Source organism: Heterodontus francisci, chromosome 7 (genome assembly GCF_036365525.1).
Source record: "Heterodontus francisci isolate sHetFra1 chromosome 7, sHetFra1.hap1, whole genome shotgun sequence".
NCBI classification, from domain to species: Eukaryota; Metazoa; Chordata; class Chondrichthyes; order Heterodontiformes; family Heterodontidae; genus Heterodontus; species Heterodontus francisci.
Genome location: NC_090377.1, coordinates 125,892,773 through 125,911,613, shown reverse-complemented (window position 1 = coordinate 125,911,613; position 18,841 = coordinate 125,892,773). Strand labels below are relative to the sequence as shown.

The following is an 18,841-nucleotide window of genomic DNA, read 5'->3' as shown; positions in this document are numbered from 1 at the left end:
GCCCTGTATAAAAGTGCAGCTTTTTTCAATATTGCCTGTTCCCTACTGCATTTACTGTTAAGAAAATGATGTGTGAATCGGGTATCAGTGTTGAGCTTTTGTATCCTCCAAGAAAGACATTACCTACGTTTCTATAGTGCCTTTTACGACCTTGGGACAACCCAAAGTGCTTTACAGCCAATGAAGTACTTCTTAAGTGTAGTCACTGTTGAAATATAGGAAGTGCGACAACCAATTTGCACATGGCAAGCTCCCACAAATAGCAGTGTGATAATGGCCAGATAATCCGTTCGAGTGATATTGGTTGAGGGATAAAAATTGGCCAGGACACTGGGGATAACTCCTCTGTTCCTTGAAATAGTGTTGTGGGTTCTTTCACATCCACATGAGACAGCACCTCCGCCAGTGCAGCACTCCCTCAGTATTGCCCTGGAGTGTCAGCCTAGGTTTGGTGCTCAAGACCCTGGAGTGGGGCTCGAATACATAAACCTATCACTCTGAGGCAAGAGTGTTACCAACTGAGCCACGTCTGCATCCGGGGGGCTGTTGGCTGCGTGCCTGTTTGTTTGAGGACCTCTCTGCTGCTGGGTACCCAGGGATTGATTTGGTGTTTTTCTTTTTTGGTATTTTCTTGCCGACCTGTTAGGCGGAGGATCTGCCCAAGTGGCGGGAGATGTTCGAGGAGGTCCCGGAGCTGTTGTCGGACACTGAGCGCAGAAACTGGATCTCCCGGTTGAGCGCCGTTGCTCTGAGCTCCGACGCTTTCTTCCCATTCCGTGACAACGTCGAGCGAGCCAAGAAGGTCAGTGTTGGCTCCGGGTGCCATCGTCAACAACTCGTGTTCTCGTGCTGTTGCTCAAACATAGGAAAACCCTCCCCGGGCACTGCGCTGTGGCTTAGAAATGGATTGCAGGTGCGCTCGTGAGGTCAAGCAGGTCGGTGGGGCATGATGTGTGGACCCTGCAAGGACATGTGCTGAAGTGGGTGGCCTCGACCATCTTGAGCAGACTCTACTGATTATATTGGGATGGCCTCGCTGGCACGTGAGGAGCTTTGAGCACACTTGGGTCTCCATGGGAACGCTATTGGGGGCCTGGAATTGAACCATATTGAGGCGTTTGGGGGAGTCGGAGGGGATAAAGTGGAGTGAAAGCACAAATGAATTGCATGTGAATTCTGTCTGTGGATCCCAGTGCGCCAGGATTGGGCCCAGCTCATGTTCTGCCTGTGTTCATTGTCCAGACCCATACTTGACAAATGTCCCGGGTCAGAGGGCTGAAGGGTGACCAGCACCCAGAGAGCTGCACCTCATCACCTGTGGGGGAAGCAGGTGAGGAATGGGGACAAACTATAGTAACATTGTGCTCGAAACAGCCATGCAGTAGCTACCGGACAGCACTTGTTGGCTGAGATTTCCTAATATCTGGACTGTTAATCTGAAACACAGCTAGTTTTATGCCTTGTTTTGAGAACTAACCTTTTGGGGGAAGGCGATGAGGTAATCTATAGAATACTAACGTGCATCTGGTTATTGAGATCAATACTTGTTAAAGAACACCGCCAGTTTTTCTCACCTTGTCTCCCATCGCCCACCCTGAGGTGCAGCCCCGTTGACCCTATTGAAACTCCAGTCCCTTGACCAAGGGCCTTGAATGCATGGGCTCAGGGCAATGAGAGGATGTCATAAATTGGCACAAGATGTTGGACAAGCAGCAATTGGGAGTCGATTTATCATAAGTGGCTGCTAAAGCTGAGGCAAGTAGCATGTTTACAGTGGGAAGGAGCACAAGAGTCGCATGAGAGCAGGCAGCATTAATGGAGAGCAGACACAATGCACTGGCTGGCCGTCTGCGCTGGAATCTCTACATTGTGGCCTGCGGCAAGCTTATTTATTGTTTCCTTTTAGCCTTTCATCATTCCGGACGATTTAATGATAGTTGTTCTCCGTCTTAGTATCAAAGGCCTGGTTGGATTTAATTAAGTCCAGCAAAAAGATTTTTTTTCATGTGGCTTCATGTTAACTAGGAATGCTGGGAGCTGTCTGATCAGACCTCGGCCTAAAATGTCCAAAAAGGGCCTTTAAATTCTGTCACCAATGATGGGGCTTAAAAACTAGAATCTTGGATGGTTGCAGCACAGAAAGAGGCCATTTGGCCCATCGTGTTCATGGCAGCTCTCTGTAAGAGCTACTCGGCTAGTCCCACTCCACCTTTTCTCTGTAGCCCTACAAATTTTTTCTCTTCAGATAATTACCCAATTCCCTTTTGAAAGCCACAATTGAATCTGCCTCCGTCACGCTGTCAGGCAGTGCGTTCCAGATTCTAAGCACTCGGTTGCACAAAAAAAGTTTTTCCTCGTGTTGCTGTTGCTTCTTTAGCCATTCACCTTAAATCGGTGTCCTCTGGTTCCTAAACCCTTTTTAAAAAACATTCCTTCAGGGGATGTGGACGTCGTTGGCAAGACCAGCATTTGTTGCCCATCCCTAATTGCACTTGAGAAGATGATGGGTGAGCCGACTTCCACCACTGGCGATAGTTTCTCCCGATCTATTCTGTCTAGACACCTTGTGATTTTGAACGCCTCTATCAAATCTCCCCTCAACCTCTATAAAGAGAACAGACTCAGCTTCACCAGTCTATTCTTGTAACTGAAGTCTCTCATCCTTGGCACCATTCTCAAAGAACAAAGAAAATTACAGCACAGGAACAGGCCCTTCGGCCCTCCAAGCCTGCGCCGATCCAGATCCTCTACCTAAACATGTCGCCTATTTTCTAAGGGTCTGTATCTCTTTGCTTCCTGCCCATTCATGTATCTGTCTAGATACATCTTAAAAGACACTATCGTGTTCGCATCTACCACCTCCGCTGGCAACGCGTTCCAGGCACCCACCACCCTCTGCATAAAGAACTTTCCACGCATATCCCCCCTAAACTTTTCCCCTTTCACTTTGAACTCGTGACCCCTAGTAATTGAATCCCCCACTCTGGGAAAAAGCTTCTTGCTATCCATCCTGTCTATACCTCTCATGATTTTGTACACCTCAATCAGGTACCCCCTCAACCTCCGTCTTTCTAATGAAAATAATCCTAATCTACTCAACCTCTCTTCATAGCTCGCGCCCTCCATACCAGGCAACATCCTGGTGAACCTCCTCTGCACCCTCTCCAAAGCATCCACATCCTTTTGATAATGTGGCGACCAGAACTGCACGCAGTATTCCAAATGTGGCCGAACCAAAGTCCTATACAACTGTAACATGACCTGCCAACTCTTGTACTCAATACCCCGTCCGATGAAGGAAAGCATGCCGTATGCCTTCTTGACCACTCTATTTACCTGCGTTGCCACCTTCAGGGAACAGTGGACCTGAACACCCAAATCTCTCTGGACATCAATTTTCCCCAGGACTTTTCCATTTACTGTATAGTTCACTCTTGAATTGGATCTTCCAAAATGCATCACCTCGCATTTACCCTGATTGAACTCCATCTGCCATTTCTCTGCCCAACTCTCCAATCTATCTATATTCTGCTGTATTCTCTGACAGTCCCCTTCACTATCTGCTACTCCACCAATCTTAGTGTCGTCTGCAAACTTGCTAATCAGACCACCTATACTTTCCTCCAAATCATTTATGTATATCACAAACAACAGTGGTCCCAGCACAGATCTCTGTGGAACACCACTGGTCACACGTCTCCATTTTGAGAAACTCCCTTCCACTGCTCTTCTCTGTCTCCTGTTGCCCAGCCAGTTCTTTATCCATCTAGCTAGTACACCCTGGATCCCATGCGCCTTCACTTTCTCCATCAGCCTACCATGGGGAACCTTATCAAACGCCTTACTGAAGTCCATGTATATGACATCTACAGCCCTTCCCTCATCAATCAACTTTGTCACTTCCTCAAAGAATTCTATTAAGTTGGTAAGACATGACCTTCCCTGCACAAAACCATGTTGCCTATCACTGATAAGCCCATTTTCTTCCAAATGGGAATAGATCCTATCCCTCAGTATCTTCTCCAGCAGCTTCCCTACCACTGACGTCAGGCTCACCGGTCTATAATTACCTGGATTATCCCTGCTACCCTTCTTAAACAAGGGGACAACATTAGCAATTCTCCAGTCCTCCGGGACCTCACCCATGTTTAAGGATGCTGCAAAGATATCTGTTAAGGCCCCAGCTATTTCCTCTCTCGCTTCCCTCAGTAACCTGGGATAGATCCCATCCGGACCTGGGGACATGTCCACCTTAATGCCTTTTAGAATACCCAACACTTCCTCCCTCCTTATGCCGACTTGACCTAGAGTAATCAAACATCTGTCCCTAACCTGAACATCCGTCATGTCCCTCTCCTCGGTGAATACCGATGCAAAGTACTCGTTTAGACTCTCACCCATTTTCTCTGACTCCACGCATAACTTTCCTCCTTTGTCCTTGAGTGGACCAATCCTTTCTCTAGTTACCGTCTTGCTCCTTATGTATGAATAAAAGGCTTTGGGATTTTCCTTAACCCTGTTTGCTAAAGATATTTCATGACCCCTTTTAGCCCTCTTAATTCCGCGTTTCAGATTGGTCCTACATTCCCGATATTCTTTCAAAGCTTTGTCTTTCTTCAGCCTCCTAGACCTTATGTATGCTTCCTTTTTCCTCTTAGCTAGTCTCACAATTTCACCTGTCATTCATGGTTCCCTAATCTTGCCATTTCTATCCCTCATTTTCACAGGAACATGTCTCTCCTGCACTCTAATCAACCTCTCTTTTAAAGCCTCCCACATATCAAATGTGGATTTACCTTCAAACAGCTGCTCCCAATCTACATTCCCCAGCTCCTGCTGAATTTTGGTATAGTTGGCCTTCTCCCAATTTAGCACTCTTCCTTTAGGACCGCTCTCGTCTTTGTCCATGAGTATTCTAAAACTTACGGAATTGTGATCACTATTCCCAAAGTAGTCCCCTACTGAAACTTCAACCACCTGGCCGGGCTCATTCCCCAACACCAGGTCCAGTATGGCCCCTTCCCGAGTTGGACTATTTACATACTGCTCTAGAAAACCCTCCTGGATGCTCCTTACAAATTCTGCTCCATCTAGACCTCTAACACTAAGTGAATCACAGTCAATGTTGGGAAAATTAAAATCTCCTATCACCACCACCCTGTTGCTCCTACATCTTTCCATAATCTGTTTACATATTTGTACCTCTATCTCACGCTCGCTGTTGGGAGGCCTGTAGTACAGCCCCAACATTGTTACCGCACCCTTCCTATTTCTGAGTTCTGCCCATATTGCCTCACAGCTCGAGTCCTCCATAGTGCCTTCCTTCAGCACAGCTGTGATATCCTCTTTGACCAGTAATGCAACTCCTCCACCCCTTTTACCTCCCTCTCTATCCCGCCGGAAGCATCGATATCCTGGGATATTTAGTTGCCAATCATGCCCTTCCCTTAACCAAGCCTTAACCAAGTCTCAGTAATAGCAATAACATAATACTCCCAGGTACTAATCCAAGCCCTAGGTTCATCTGCCTTACCTACTACACTTCTTGCATTAAAACAAATGCACCTCAGACCACCAGTCCCTTTGCTTTCATCATCAGCTCCCTGCCTACTCTTTCCCTTAGTCACGCTGACTTCATTATCTAGTTCCTTACAGGCTTTAGTTACTACCTCCTTACTGTCCACTGACCTCCTCATTTGGTTCCCAACCCCCTGCCACATTATTTTAAACCCTCCCCAACAGCGTTAGCAAAAGCACCCCCAAGGACATTGGTTCCAGTCTGGCCCAGGTGTAGACCGTCCAATTTGTAATAGTCCCACCTCCCCCAGAACCGGTCCCAATGTCCCAAAAATCTGAACCCCTCCCTCCTGCACCATCTCTCAAGCCACGCATTCATTCTGACTATTCTTTCATTTCTACTCTGACTATCACGTGGCACTGGTAGCAATCCTGAGATTACTACCTCTGAGGTCCTACTTTTTAACTTGGCTCCTAACTCCCTAAATTCTGCTTGTAGGACCTCATCCCGTTTTTTACCTATATCATTGGTGCCTATGTGCACAACAACAACTGGCTGTTCACCCTCCCCCTTCAGAATGTTCTGCAGCCGATCTGAGACATCCCTGACCCGTGCACCTGGGAGGCAACATACCATTCGGGAGTCTCGTTTTCGACCACAGAACCGCCTATCTACTCCCCTTACAATCGAATCCCCTATGACTATAGCCCTTCCACTCTTTTTGCCACCCTTCTGAACAGCAGAGCCAGCCACGGTGCCATGAACCTGGCTACTGCTGCCTTCCCCTGGTGAGCCATCTCCCTCAACAGTATCCAAAATGGTATACCTGTTGTGGAGGGAGATGACCGCGGGGGGGACACCTGCGCTGCCTTCCTGCTCTTTCTCTGCCTTTTGGTCACCCATTCCCTTTCTCCCTCAGCAATCCTAATCTGCGGTGTGACCAATTCGCTAAACGTGCTATCCACGACCTCCTCAGCATCGCGGATGCTCCAAAGTGAGTCCATCCGCAGCTCCAGAGCCGTCATGCGGTCTAACAAGAGCTGCAGCTGGACACACTTCCTGCACGTGAAGGAGTCAGGGATATCAGCCGTGTCCCTGAGCTCCCACATTCATCAAGAGGAGCATAACACGGATCTGAGATCTCCTGCCATTTTTAATCTTAAGCTTAACTTAGTCTGAAACTTAGAAAAAATGAAAAAGGAACGAAAAGTTTTTACTAATCACACGATAAAAAAAAAAGTAGAAAAAGCCTTACCTTATCTACACACCACCGAGTCCTTTTTTTTTTGGTTCGAGGAGGAGGGCGGGTGGGAGACACTACCCGTGTAGTTTCTCGGGTTCAGAAAAGGCCCAAATATATAGGGTTTTACTTACCCAGCAGCCCCTTGGTCCGCCGAAAACAAAAGGGAATTAAGTTTAAGCTGAAACTGACCTTCCCAGCTGCTCACTCGCTCGCACTCTCTGCTCCCGAATAAGCTGCTGCAATGAAAGGTAAGTTATTTTAAACGGCCCAAATATATAGGGTTTTACCCAGCAGCCCCTTGGTCCGCCAAGCTGAAACTGACCTTCCCAGCTGCTCACTCGCCCGCACTCTCTGCTCCCGAATAAGCTGCTGCAATGAAATCCTTTCTGCACCCTCTCTGATGCCTTCACCTCCTTCCTAAAGTGCGGTGCCCAGAGTTGGACACACTGCTGCATTTGAAGCCCAGCCAGTATTTTATAAAGGTTCACCATCACTTTGTTGCTTTTGTACTCTATGCCTATTTTAAAGCTAAGGATCCCTTATGCCTTATTAACCACTTCCTGAACCTGCCCTGCCTTCTTCAATGATTTGTGCATATATACTCCCAGGTCTCTGCTGCTGCACCCCTTTAGAATTGTATCCTTTATTTTGTATTACTCATTCTTCCTACCAAAATCTCTCACTTCTTTGTGTTAAATTTCATCTGCCACGTGTCTGCCCATTCCACCAGCCTGTCTATGTCCTCTTGACGTCTATAATCACTATCCTCCTCACTGTACACAATACTTCCAAGTTTTGTGTCATCTGTAAATTTTAAAATTGTGCCCTGTACACCCATGTCTAAGTCATTAATATGTATGTCAAGAAAACAGTGGTCCTAGTACTGACCCCTAGGGAACCTCACTATACCTTCCTCCAGTCCCAAAAACAACCCTTCACCATCGTTGCCTGTCACTCAGCCATCTTCGTATCCATGCTGCCACTGTCCCTTTTATTCCATGGGCTTGAATTTTGCTGACAAGCTCGTTATGTGACACTTTATCAAATGCCTTTTGGAAGTCCATGTACACCACATCAACCGCGTTATCCTCATCAACCCTCTATTACTTCGTCGGAAAACTTAATCAGATTAGTTAAACATGATTTACCTTTAACAAATCTGTGCTGGCTTTCCTTAATTAATCCACATTTGTCGAAGTGACTGTTAATTTTGTCCAGAATTATAATTTTCTAAAAGCTTTCTCACCACCAAGGTTGAACTGACTGGCCTGTAGTTGCTGGGTTTATCCTTGCACCCTTTTTTGAACAAGGGTGTAATACTTGCAATTCTCAAGTTCTCTGGCACCACGCCTGTATCTAAGGAGGACTGGAAGTTTATGGCCAGTGCCTGCACAACTTCCACCCTTATTTCTCTCAGCATCCTCGAATGCATTCTATCAGGTTCGGTGACTTATCAGCTTTAAGTACAGCCAGCCTTTCTAATACCTCATCTTTATCAATTTTCAGCCCATCCAGTGTCTCAGCTACCTCCTCTTTCGTTATGACTTTGGCAGTCTCTTTTTTTTTTATTCGTTCATGGGATGTGGGCGTCGCTGGCCAGGCCAGCATTTATTGCCCATCCCTAATTGCCCTTGAGAAGGTGGTGGTGAGCTGCCTTCTTGAACCGCTGCAGTCCATGTGGGATAGGTACACCCACAGTGCTGTTAGGAAGGGAGTTCCAGGATTTCGACCCAGCGACAGTGAAGGAATGGCGATATAGTTCCAAATCAGGATGGTGTGTGACTTGGGGAAATTGCAGGTGGTGATATTCCCATGTATCTGCTGCCTTTGTCCTTCTAGTTGGTAGAGGTCACGGGTTTAGAAGGTGCTGTCTAAGGAGCCTTGGTGCGTTGCTGCAGTGCATCTTGTAGATGGTACACACTGCTGCCACTGTGCGTTGGTGGTGGAGGGAGTGAATGTTTGTAGATGGGGTGCCAATCAAGCGGGCTGCTTTGTCCTAGATGGTGTCGAGCTTCTTGAGTGTTGTTGGAGCTGCACCCATCCAAGCAAGTGGAGAGTATTCCATCACACTCCTGACTTGTACCTTGTAGATGGACAGGCTTTGGGAAGTCAGGATTTGGAGTTAGTCGCTGCAGGACTCCTAGCCTCTGACCTGCTCTTGTAGCCACGGTAATTATATGGTTACTCCAGTTCAGTTTCTGGTCAATGGTAGCCCCTAGGATGTTGATAGTGGGGGATTCAGCGATGGCAATGCCATTGAAAGTCAAGGGAGATGGTTAGATTCTCTCTTGTTGGAGATGGTCATTGCCTGGCACTTGTCAGCTCAAGCCTGGATATTGTCCAGGTCTTGCTGCATTTCTACATGGACTGCTTCAGTATCTGAAGAGTTACGAATGGTGCTGAACATTGTGCAATCATCAGCGAACATCCCCACTTCTGACCCTCGTAAAGACCGATTTTCAGCCATGCCCTCTGCTTCCATGTGTAGATCCCCTTTTTGGTCCCTATTCAGCCCCAGCCCTCCTTTTACTACCATTTTATTATTTATGTGCTTTTGGAAGACTTTTGGATTTTTTTTTTTACTTTGCCCTTTGAAGTTTCTGTAACTGAATATGCCTGTGACAATTTCCTACCAATTTCTTGCAAGTTGATAGGTAAATTGGCCATTATAAATTGCCCCTAGTATAGGTAGGTGGTAGGGAAATATAGGGACAGGTGGGGGATGTGGTAGGAATATGGAATTAGTGTAGGATTAGTATAAATGGGTGGTTGATGGTTGGCACAGACTCGGTGGGCCGAAGGGCCTGTTTCAGTGCTGTATCTCTAAATAAAAAAAAATACCAAAGGGGCCCAATAAAAAAAAAACACACAGCCAAATTTGTCTGAAAATGCAAGTTTACCTTTTCGAGAACAGAATGATGTGCTTTATGTACAATTAGTTGCTTTGAATTAAAGTGACTGCTTTTGAGGTAAACAAAGCAGCCATGTTGTGTGCCCCAAGATTCCCAAAAAGTGACTATTTTGTGCACCGTCTGGCCATGACCTCACTAGGTATATGGGACATCTGGCATGAGGAGTGGTTAAATGATTAAATAGGAACAGGAGTAGGCCATTCAGCCCTTTGCACCTCTTCCACTATTCAGTTAGATCACAGCTGATGTGTACCTTTTAACTCCATTTACCTGCTTTGTTTCCATATCCTTTAGTAATAGCTTTACCTAATACAAACCTATCAATCTCAGTTTTGAAATTTTCAGTTGACCTCCAGCCTCAACATTTTTTTTGATGGGGGTAGACAGTTCCAGATTTCAAATTTCTCTCTATCAAACTCTCCAACAATCTTTAATTGCCTCAATTACAAACCTCTTAATCATCCATACTCAAGCTGACCACATTTTAGCTCCAGCATTATTCTGGTGAATGTGCATTGCACTCCCTCCAAGGCCAGTATACCTTTCCTGAGGTGCGGTGCTTGGAACAGTACACAGAACTCTAAATGGGGTCTCACCTGAGCTTTATGTAGCTGTAAACTATGAACTGTAGTGCATCTTAAATTCCAGCCTTTCTCTCTCTCTTTCTCCAGAGCGGAGTCGATTTCATTGTTGCCCCATCTGGATCAGCAGCTGACCAAGTGGTGATCGATGCATGTGAGCAGCTGGGTATAACTCTGTTCCACACCAACCTGCGACTCTTCCACCATTAGGGGCTCACCCGCTGTTAGCTGCCTGGTCCCAGGGCGAGCTGCCCCCAGCGTGACAGTAATCAGCCGTTCAAATTTAAAGTAAAGAAAAACTGCGGCCGGCGTTGTACTGGGGCCGAGATAGACTTGGGACGGCAAATGGTTGCAATGTAGCAACAATGTTTTCTTGTAATTTAAAACTGTTCCGAGCGAGGTGACTCATCTGTTCGTTGCAGTGATATTTCTCGGGTTGGTTTTCTAAATAAATCCGTACAGGCCAAAAATGAGTCATGGGTTCCTATGGAAACTGGGAGCCGCGTGAGGGGAAAGTTCCAGCAGCTGGTGAGTTAACTGCTGTCTGGTTGGTGTGGAGGTGAACTGGTGTGTGGGGAGGGAGGGAGGGAGAGGGCCCCTGATGCTCCCCTTTGGAAGAGTCGGATCATCACAGGCCTGCTCTGTAAGCTGCTGTGTGTCTCTTGTTGTTTTTCTGTGCCCCACTGAGTGGGTAAGTCAGAATCGGGCAGAATCCTGCAGTGCAGAAGGCCATTCAGCCCATCATGTCTGTGCTGGCTTTTAGAAGAGCTATCCAAATAGTCCCACGTCCCTGTTCTTCCCCATAGTCAAAACTAGGGGCCATAACTATAACTAATAAATCCGATCGGAAATTTCGAAGAAACTTCTTTATCCAGAGTGGCGAGAATGGGAAACCTTCTACCATAAGGAGTAATTATTGCGACTGGCTAGATAATCACAGGAGGGAGTAAGAAATAAATGTGCAACTTAGATTAGTTAGGGTTAAAGTGGGGTGGGAGGAGGCATATGTGGAGTATAACGCCAACATGGACCTGCTGTCCAAATGATCTGTTTCTGTGCTGCAAAATTCCCTCTGAAAGTTACTGTGAATCTGCTCCCTATCACACAGCATATTCAATATCACACTGGGTTCAAACACGGCCACTGCTTTTCTTTGTTAATGATCTCGACCTAGGTGGGCCGGGTACAATTTCAAACTTCACATATGATGCAACTGGGAAGTATTGTGAACTGTGAGGAGGATAGTGATAAACTTCAAGAGGACAGACAGACTAGTGGAATGGGCTGACTTGTGGCAGATGAAATTTAATACAGAGAAGTGTGAAGAGATACATTTTGGGAGGAAGAACGAGGAGAGACAATATAAATTAAAGGATACAATTCTAAAGGGGGTGCAGGAGTAGAGGGACCTGGGGTATATGTGCACAAATCATTGAAGGTGGCAGGGCAGGTTGAGAAAGTAGCTAAAAAGGCATCAAGGATCCTGGGCTTTATAAATAGAGGCATAGAGTACAAAAGCAAGGAAGTTAAGATAAACCTGTATAAAACACTGGTTCAGCCTCAACTATAGTGTCCAATTCTGAGCACCATGTTTCGGAAGAACGTGAAGTAATTGGAGAGGGCGCAGAAAAGATTGACAAGAATGGTTCCAGGGATGAGGAACGCCTGTTAGGAGGGTAGATTATGTTCTGCTTAGAGAAAAGATTGAGGAGGTTTGATAGGTGTTTAAAATCATGGGGAGTCTGGAGAGAACAGATAAGAGAGAAACAGTTCCCATTGGCAGAAGGATCGAGAAGCAGAGGTGATTTCGGGGGGGGGGGGGGGGGGTGCGGGGGAGGAGAAAAAGCACTAGCGACGTGAAAAACTTTCCGCAGCTTGGAGTTAGGATCTGGAATGTACTGTGAGATTGTAGTGGAGATAGATTCAGTCGAGACCTTCAAAAGAGAATTGGATAATTATCTGAAGCGAAGGTGGCTATGGTGAAAAGGATGAGTGGGACTAAGTTGCTGTTGGAGAGCTGGCACAGACAATGGGCCAAATGGCTTCCTTCTGTGCTGTAACCTCTGATTAAATTCAGACCCTGAGCCATGTTTGAGAGGGCCTTTGGGTAAAGTACTGGAAGAGGGGAGAAAAACCACACGCCGCGTTTTTTTTTATTTAACAGTTTTATTAAAACGAGGATTGTCCATGGTTAGAAAAGCATAAACAGTCACCGATTGCAGAAAATACACCAACAAACAAAAACGTTTTGTGGCGCCAATCCTCGTTTATGTTAACAGTATAAAAAGTTTAAGATAGAATAACACTGCATGGGGTTGGGGAGAAGGTTTTGATAAATAACAGCTTGTACAGTTTCACAATTATAACATTGATCACGAGACACTCAGGGAGGGTCCTGCAGCATTTGTAGAGGAGTAGATGTGCTTATTAATTAAGTAGCAGTGCTGTTCATTTCACCCTTTGTGTAGGTTATAAAAGGAGGGGTGGGGAAAGGCTTGGTCTGATGGATGGGTAGGGAGTTTCCAATTTGCCGTACTGCATCTGGTATTGGGGTTCAAAACCAAGGATTTTTTTCAATAAAAATGTCTTTGGTTGCCATTGGCTTTCCGTGGCAGACGCTCACTGACTGCATGGGTGAGGTTGTGTTGGGGAGGGTGGAGGAAGCAGAGAGGCTGTGAGTGGTGCTGAAGCTGGAAGAATGTAGTCAGGCGTGCTAAACACACACAATCCCAGGAGCTCCCGTCGCTTTTCCAGGCATCGTTGTAGCTTTGCTCTCACCGCCCACCTTCTTACTCCAGCTGCTGCGAGTCGGCCAGCACATCCCTTGGGCCCCCACATTCCACCGGGCAGTGTACGTACTGGAGGGGAGGGGGAGGGAACGCACATCATTAGAAACACTGCAGCAGCAATCCGCGCATTTAAGCTTAGTTTCCTCCGGGAAAGTGGCCTCTGCACAGAGCCGGGAATCAGAGTGGCCCAGAGCTTGGGTAATAGAGCAAGTCCCGCTCAGGAAAGATTTGTTTGAGGGCTAGGTGAGAACCAAGACACCAGAATGCTCTTGTTCTTTGAACTGCCTGACAGGGTAGACAGAGCTTAACATCCCATCAGTGGATCTGACAGTGGAGCACTCCCATGCCAACCTAGACTATTATGCTCATGGTTCGTGGGTGGTATTTGAACCCTCGACCTTCCAACTTGACATGAGAATGCTACCCACTGAGCACTCTGTAATGCTGGAAGCATAAAGGGAAAGTGCAGGAAGGCATTACCACTTGTGCACATGCAATTATTGAAGAGGGTGGATTACATTTACCACAAGAAAAGGCATTTCAAACGGAAAAGTCCATGGCTGCAAGGAATGAGATGGAAATGTGATTGGAGTAAGCAGCTCCAACATACTGTGGACTGAAATTTGACTAATGTGCAGCTGCTTTGGAATGTGGGTTGTTTTTACTATCAAAGTGATGCCTGACAACGCAGCTGGCACTGACGTTATCAGGCTGCGCCAAGGTGCGCACATGCGCAGACGGGCTCCTGCTCTCTGCGCGTACACTGTGTTCCTGCTCTCTGCGCGTACACTGTGTTCCAGAACTTGCCAGGACTGGTTAGCGCGTGCGCCGATGACGTCATCACGTGACGTGTGCATCTTCGGGCAACGCGCCTGGTCGGCCTCTGCGCATTCGCTTTATGCGTACAGCAATGCAACACCAACAGGTATTCACCCATGTGTCAAGCTCTGCTCTTTCTCCCCCCCCCCCCCCCAACCTCCCCCTGCCATTGTGTGCTGCCATGAGTTTAGGTTAGGTTGCCTTCGTGTGATTATTTGAGCAGCGCCATCTTTAGTCCTGGCAGCTGCCTGAAGTCGCAGACTGTGACGTTTTAGTGGCACATGTGCCACTGCAGCGCCACCTAGTGGTAGTATTGTCAGCAAACGCAGCCTTTTACTATTGGCTAAGCTGACTATGGGGGTGGGTGGGGAGGAAGTTTTAGACCATGACCTTGCTTTTCTCCCCACTGGTTCACAATAAAATGCTGCTGTTGTGCAGCGTTAAATTCTCCTGCCACATCTCCACTGTAACCCCACTATTTCCAAGCTCTGGGATTTGATCTCCCAAGTTATTGCTGATGGATCTAGAAGCTAAGATTCCCCTCTGTCTCGACATTTACAAACACAATCATTCTCGAGATGCAGTTGTTTCTGGCATTTCTGGCCTGTTTCTAGTTACAGGCAAAGGTGGCAGGAGGTTGCCATCTTGAACTGCTGGCAGTGCCTGATACTTGCCCTCTAACAGGCGAAGAAGCAACCATGTTGATGACGGAACTGGAGTCACATATGGGCCAGATTGTGAAGCAAGGACGGCACGTTTCCTTCCCGAGAAGGACTTTGGTAAGCCAGTTGGGTATTAAAAGACAAATCGCCCACAGCTTTTATATCACTTTTTCTGAAACCAGCTTTTTTTATTTCCAGATATTTTTTTTTCCCCTGCCGTGTTAGGATTTAAACTTGTGCTGTCTGAATTAGTAGTCCAGGCCTCTGGATCACTACACCATACTCTGAACATTAAACAAATACCAACACATTGTCCATGTACTGCCTAGAGATGTTGACTGTTGAGATTAACATGCTTAATTACTGGATTTGTACTCACTCTTGTTCCGTATCTGGTCAACGTGTATTGGGATGTGTGACTGGAAGACTCAGATGAGCGGGAACTGGTTCCGTCTAGTACGGGGTCAAGCCCGGGCCTGCGGCAGTTCTCACAGCGCCAACCCTATAACACAAAGAATCAACCGGTTCTTGGAACAACTCGCGTTTATACAGTACCTTTAACATTGAAAAATGTTCTAGGCTGTTTCACAGGTGCATTATCAGACACTAATTTGACACCGAGCCACAAAGGGATATTGGGACAGGTGACTAAAAAGCTTGCTCAAAGAGAGGGGGAAATTCCAGAACTGAAGGACTAGGCAACTGAAGGCAATGGAACTAAGGCATATGTAAGTGGTCAGAATTGGATAAAGCAGAAATGGGAGGGTTGAGGGCTAGAGGAGGCTACAGAGATAGGGAGGGACTGGGCCATGGATGGATTTGAATATGAAGATGAGGATTTTAAAATTGAAATGTTGCTGGGAGTGGGAGTCTATGTCGGTCAGTGATGGGTGAACAGTTGCAATCTTTCAGGACATAGTGGGGGCTGTATCACACCCGTGGGACTGCCAGGAAGAGGGATTCTTCATTTCCTGCAGCAGCCCTTCTAATGGTGGGAATTAAGACAATCCCAGGAATACAAAGGGTCATTTTTCCCCATGCCATGTGCCACCGGTGAGGAGTCCTTGGCTGTTGACAGTAGCCAATCCCTTCAATTCGCTACAGAAAACTGCAGCCTGCCCGTGCATGCCAGTCCTCCCTCCACCACCCACAGTATGTGCCATCACCAACAGTGTCAGATGGCAAAGTGCATTCAAAAATATGACTGCAATGGACGGAAGTTCAGATTTAGAAACAATTCAGGATGTTATGGGTTACCAGTTTACTAAAAAAAGAATCGTGATTTGAGGGCTGAATGAGCTGTGAGGGGCGTTGTGGAATCATGTACCCTTCAGTGTCAAGGCCAGTCTTTTTGAAAGCTTTCCCTATGAGTGTAAGTGTCCCTGCTGCTGTGTGCTGGCCTGTGGCAGCGGGCTACAGGCGCGGCAAATGGTGGCTGGAGTAGGGAGACAGGCTGAGAGGTGCAGCACAGACAAGGGTGGGGGAATTGTTCACCTTTCAGCACTTGTTCTAAGTGTCGAGCACCACCAGTGAGGTGCAGTGTAGCCCTCTGAAACTTTGTACCCAGCAATGATTCGTGGGGGGGACATTAATGGTCTTCGGCTGTGGCCCTCCTTTTCCAATCACAGGACATCCCAAAGCACTTTATAGCCAATCAAAAGTACTGTTGAAGTGTGGTCACTGTTACTTTGGAAACGTGCCAGCCAATTTGTACTCAGCAATGACCCAAATGATTTTGTTTTAAGAAGTGTTAGCCAGGACACCAGGGGGAACGCTCCAACTCTCCTTAGTGTTATCAGATCTTTTACTGCCATCTGAGAAAGCAAAGAAGGCCTCCCTTTAGCGTCTCATGCAAAGGACAGCACCTCTCAGTACTGCACTGGGAGTGACAGCCCAAATGTTACACTCAAGTCTCTGGAGTGGGACTCAAACCCACAACCTTTTAACTCAGAGGTAAGAGTGCTACCCATGAAGCCACAGCTGGCGAGTAGGGTGCAAGAGTATAACTCCCAGCACACTTCAACATTTCCCACCTACTCTGCCACAATCTCCACTCTCTGCTGTTCTTTCTAGTTGTAATGAGAAACTCATTATTATGTGCCAGAGGCTAGGTTGGGTTGGCTCAAAAGCATTTCAACACACACCCTTTCGGTTACTGGGGAGAGGACTTCTGGTGTTTGGCTAAGTGTATTCTGGATGCTCTTAATGGTAATCTCGAGGGTTAGACATGAAATAAAAGTCCTGTCAATGTACCTGTTGTCCTCCCAAGCAAGAGCATGTACAGATGTCACCAAAATACTCCTTCTGCCACTGTTCCCCTACGTTGTACATGTTCCCCTCGTCGTAGCAAGGGGCTTCATCTGCACATAAAACGGACAATCTGTTAGTACGGTCTATGACCGATACTTCACAAAGTGTTAATAATGTTTGTCTGCTTATCCAATCGCTGAACAACTTGTATTTATATAACCCCTTTACTGTAATAAAACATTGCAAGGCACTTCACAGGTGCATTATAAAGCAAAATTTGACACCGAGCCAAATAAAATGATATTAAGGCAGATAGCTAAAGGCTTGGTCAAAGAGATCAGTTTTAAGAAGCATCTTAAAGGAGTAAAGAGAGGCAGAGATGTTTAGGGACAGAATTCCAGAGCTTTGGGCCTAGACAGCTAAAGGCATAGCCACCAATGGTGGAGTGATGAAAATCAGGGACGCACAAGAGACCAGAATTCGATGAGTTAGATATCTGGGAGACTTGTGGGGTTGAAGGCGATTACAGAGATAACAGAAGGACAAGGTCATGGAGGGACTTGAAAACAAGGAATACATTTTTAAAATCGCGGCATTGCTTGATTGGGAGCCAGTGGAGGTCACCGAGCTCAGGACTGATGGGTGAGCAGGATTTGGCAGGACACAGGCAGCAGGGTTTTGGATGATGTCAAGTTTATGGAGGGTAGAATGTGGGAGGCCAGCCAGGAATGCATTCGAAGAGTCAATTCTAGAGGTAAGGGAGGCGGGTCATGGAATATCTTTAAGGTGGGGGTAGATAGATTCTTGTTGGACAAGGGAATCAAAAGTTATCAGGGGAACCAAGGTGGGTAAATGCAGTTAAGACACAGATTGGCCATGATCAACTTGAATGGCTGATTGGACCAGGAGGAAGCTCCTTGAGCCTAAGTGGACATTGCATAGAGTTTCCCCCATCACAGCGAAGACTGAATTGGACTCAGTCCTCAGATGGGCTCAAAGGCAGAACATCCAGCTGAGCTTGGCTATCTAGGCCCGCATGTGACCATGGCGTCCTACAAGACAAATGGCTCCCTACGAGATCGTCTAGGCTTCTATCTGCCCATCAAGGTCCATGTGTAATGAATGGGTCCCTTCCAATCGATGAGGAGCTGAATGGCTGCCTAGGAAGGATGAGGAGAGTGGGGAAAGATAAAAGGAGGTGGAACAATGTCAGCATTTTGCTGGCTTTTTGGAAGTGACAATCTGTTGGTTTTTTAAGATGTCCCACTTACGCGGTTCACATGTATATTCTCCCTTTCCGTTGCCCAGACAAGTACAGCTAATCATTTGGCCGTTTTCACTGCGACGGTTCCATTTCTCGCCAACTCTGTAGTTCATGCCATTATCGTGGCACCATTCTGGACAGGAAGGAGGTAGTGAAAGCAATGGTCACTGATGCTGCTCTAAGCGTTGAATCAAACTTAACACAAGCAGACATTTTTAGTACAATTGTTTTTACCCTGAATTTATACGTTACCCACCTTTGGCATTCATATTCTGACTGATTTTGGTCCAACTCACCTGGTTTCATGAGTATTAAATATAACTAAAAACACTTGATTATTCACTAAAAGCCAACTGCCAGATCAGTGGCTGAACAGCCAATAAAGAGATGTGCCTCCTCATCAATCGAACCCCACTTCCTTCTCGAAAAAAACCTCCCGAAACATGGAGGGGAAGTGTGGCTGAAACACACAAAAAACTAACACACGTGGGTGTTTTTAAAATAGAAGCACATTGTTCCTAGACTGACTTGGGTTTGTAGTATGTTGAGCAGGCACCTTATACAATAGCCTAGCACTTGTGCCCATATGTGTTAAGTCCATGTGAGGAATCTTAACCACTGTTTTGCTGACAAAAGACTTGCAGTAAGTCAAGGACACTCTGCCGAGTGAGTGAGTACAGATGCATGAGCTTCCACAAGGGTTTATGTGGGCCCCACCAGTGAGGGTTCAGGCCAGGTCAGTGGCCCAGGCCCCTGAAAGGTTTAAATTTTGTTCCTTTTGATCAGGAGAATGTTGGCCTGGG

General features: G+C 46.6%; 2 protein-coding genes across 6 annotated transcripts in view; one reads left to right on the top strand and one right to left on the bottom strand.

Annotated features, from left to right (window-relative positions):
- The window catches only part of atic (5-aminoimidazole-4-carboxamide ribonucleotide formyltransferase/IMP cyclohydrolase), a 40,329-nt gene extending 29,605 nt beyond the window's left edge, over positions 1-10,724 (top strand). Inside the window, exons 15-16 of the mRNA XM_068036135.1 lie at positions 647-802; positions 10,345-10,724. Coding sequence (XP_067892236.1) covers positions 647-802; positions 10,345-10,464 — 276 coding nt within the window. The 3' untranslated portion in view covers positions 10,465-10,724. The remainder of the gene's footprint in view (positions 1-646; positions 803-10,344) is intronic.
- Positions 10,725-12,407: 1,683 nt separating this feature from the next.
- The window catches only part of LOC137372313 (fibronectin-like), a 102,289-nt gene continuing 95,855 nt past the window's right edge, over positions 12,408-18,841 (bottom strand). For all 5 annotated transcript variants that reach the window (XM_068036129.1, XM_068036130.1, XM_068036131.1 and 2 more), the window contains 4 exons: positions 18,046-18,171; positions 16,778-16,884; positions 14,904-15,026; positions 12,408-13,112 (listed from right to left, as the gene is read on the bottom strand). In XM_068036129.1, the coding sequence (XP_067892230.1) occupies positions 13,044-13,112; positions 14,904-15,026; positions 16,778-16,884; positions 18,046-18,171 (425 nt within the window). In that variant the 3' untranslated portion in view covers positions 12,408-13,043. The remainder of the gene's footprint in view (positions 13,113-14,903; positions 15,027-16,777; positions 16,885-18,045; positions 18,172-18,841) is intronic.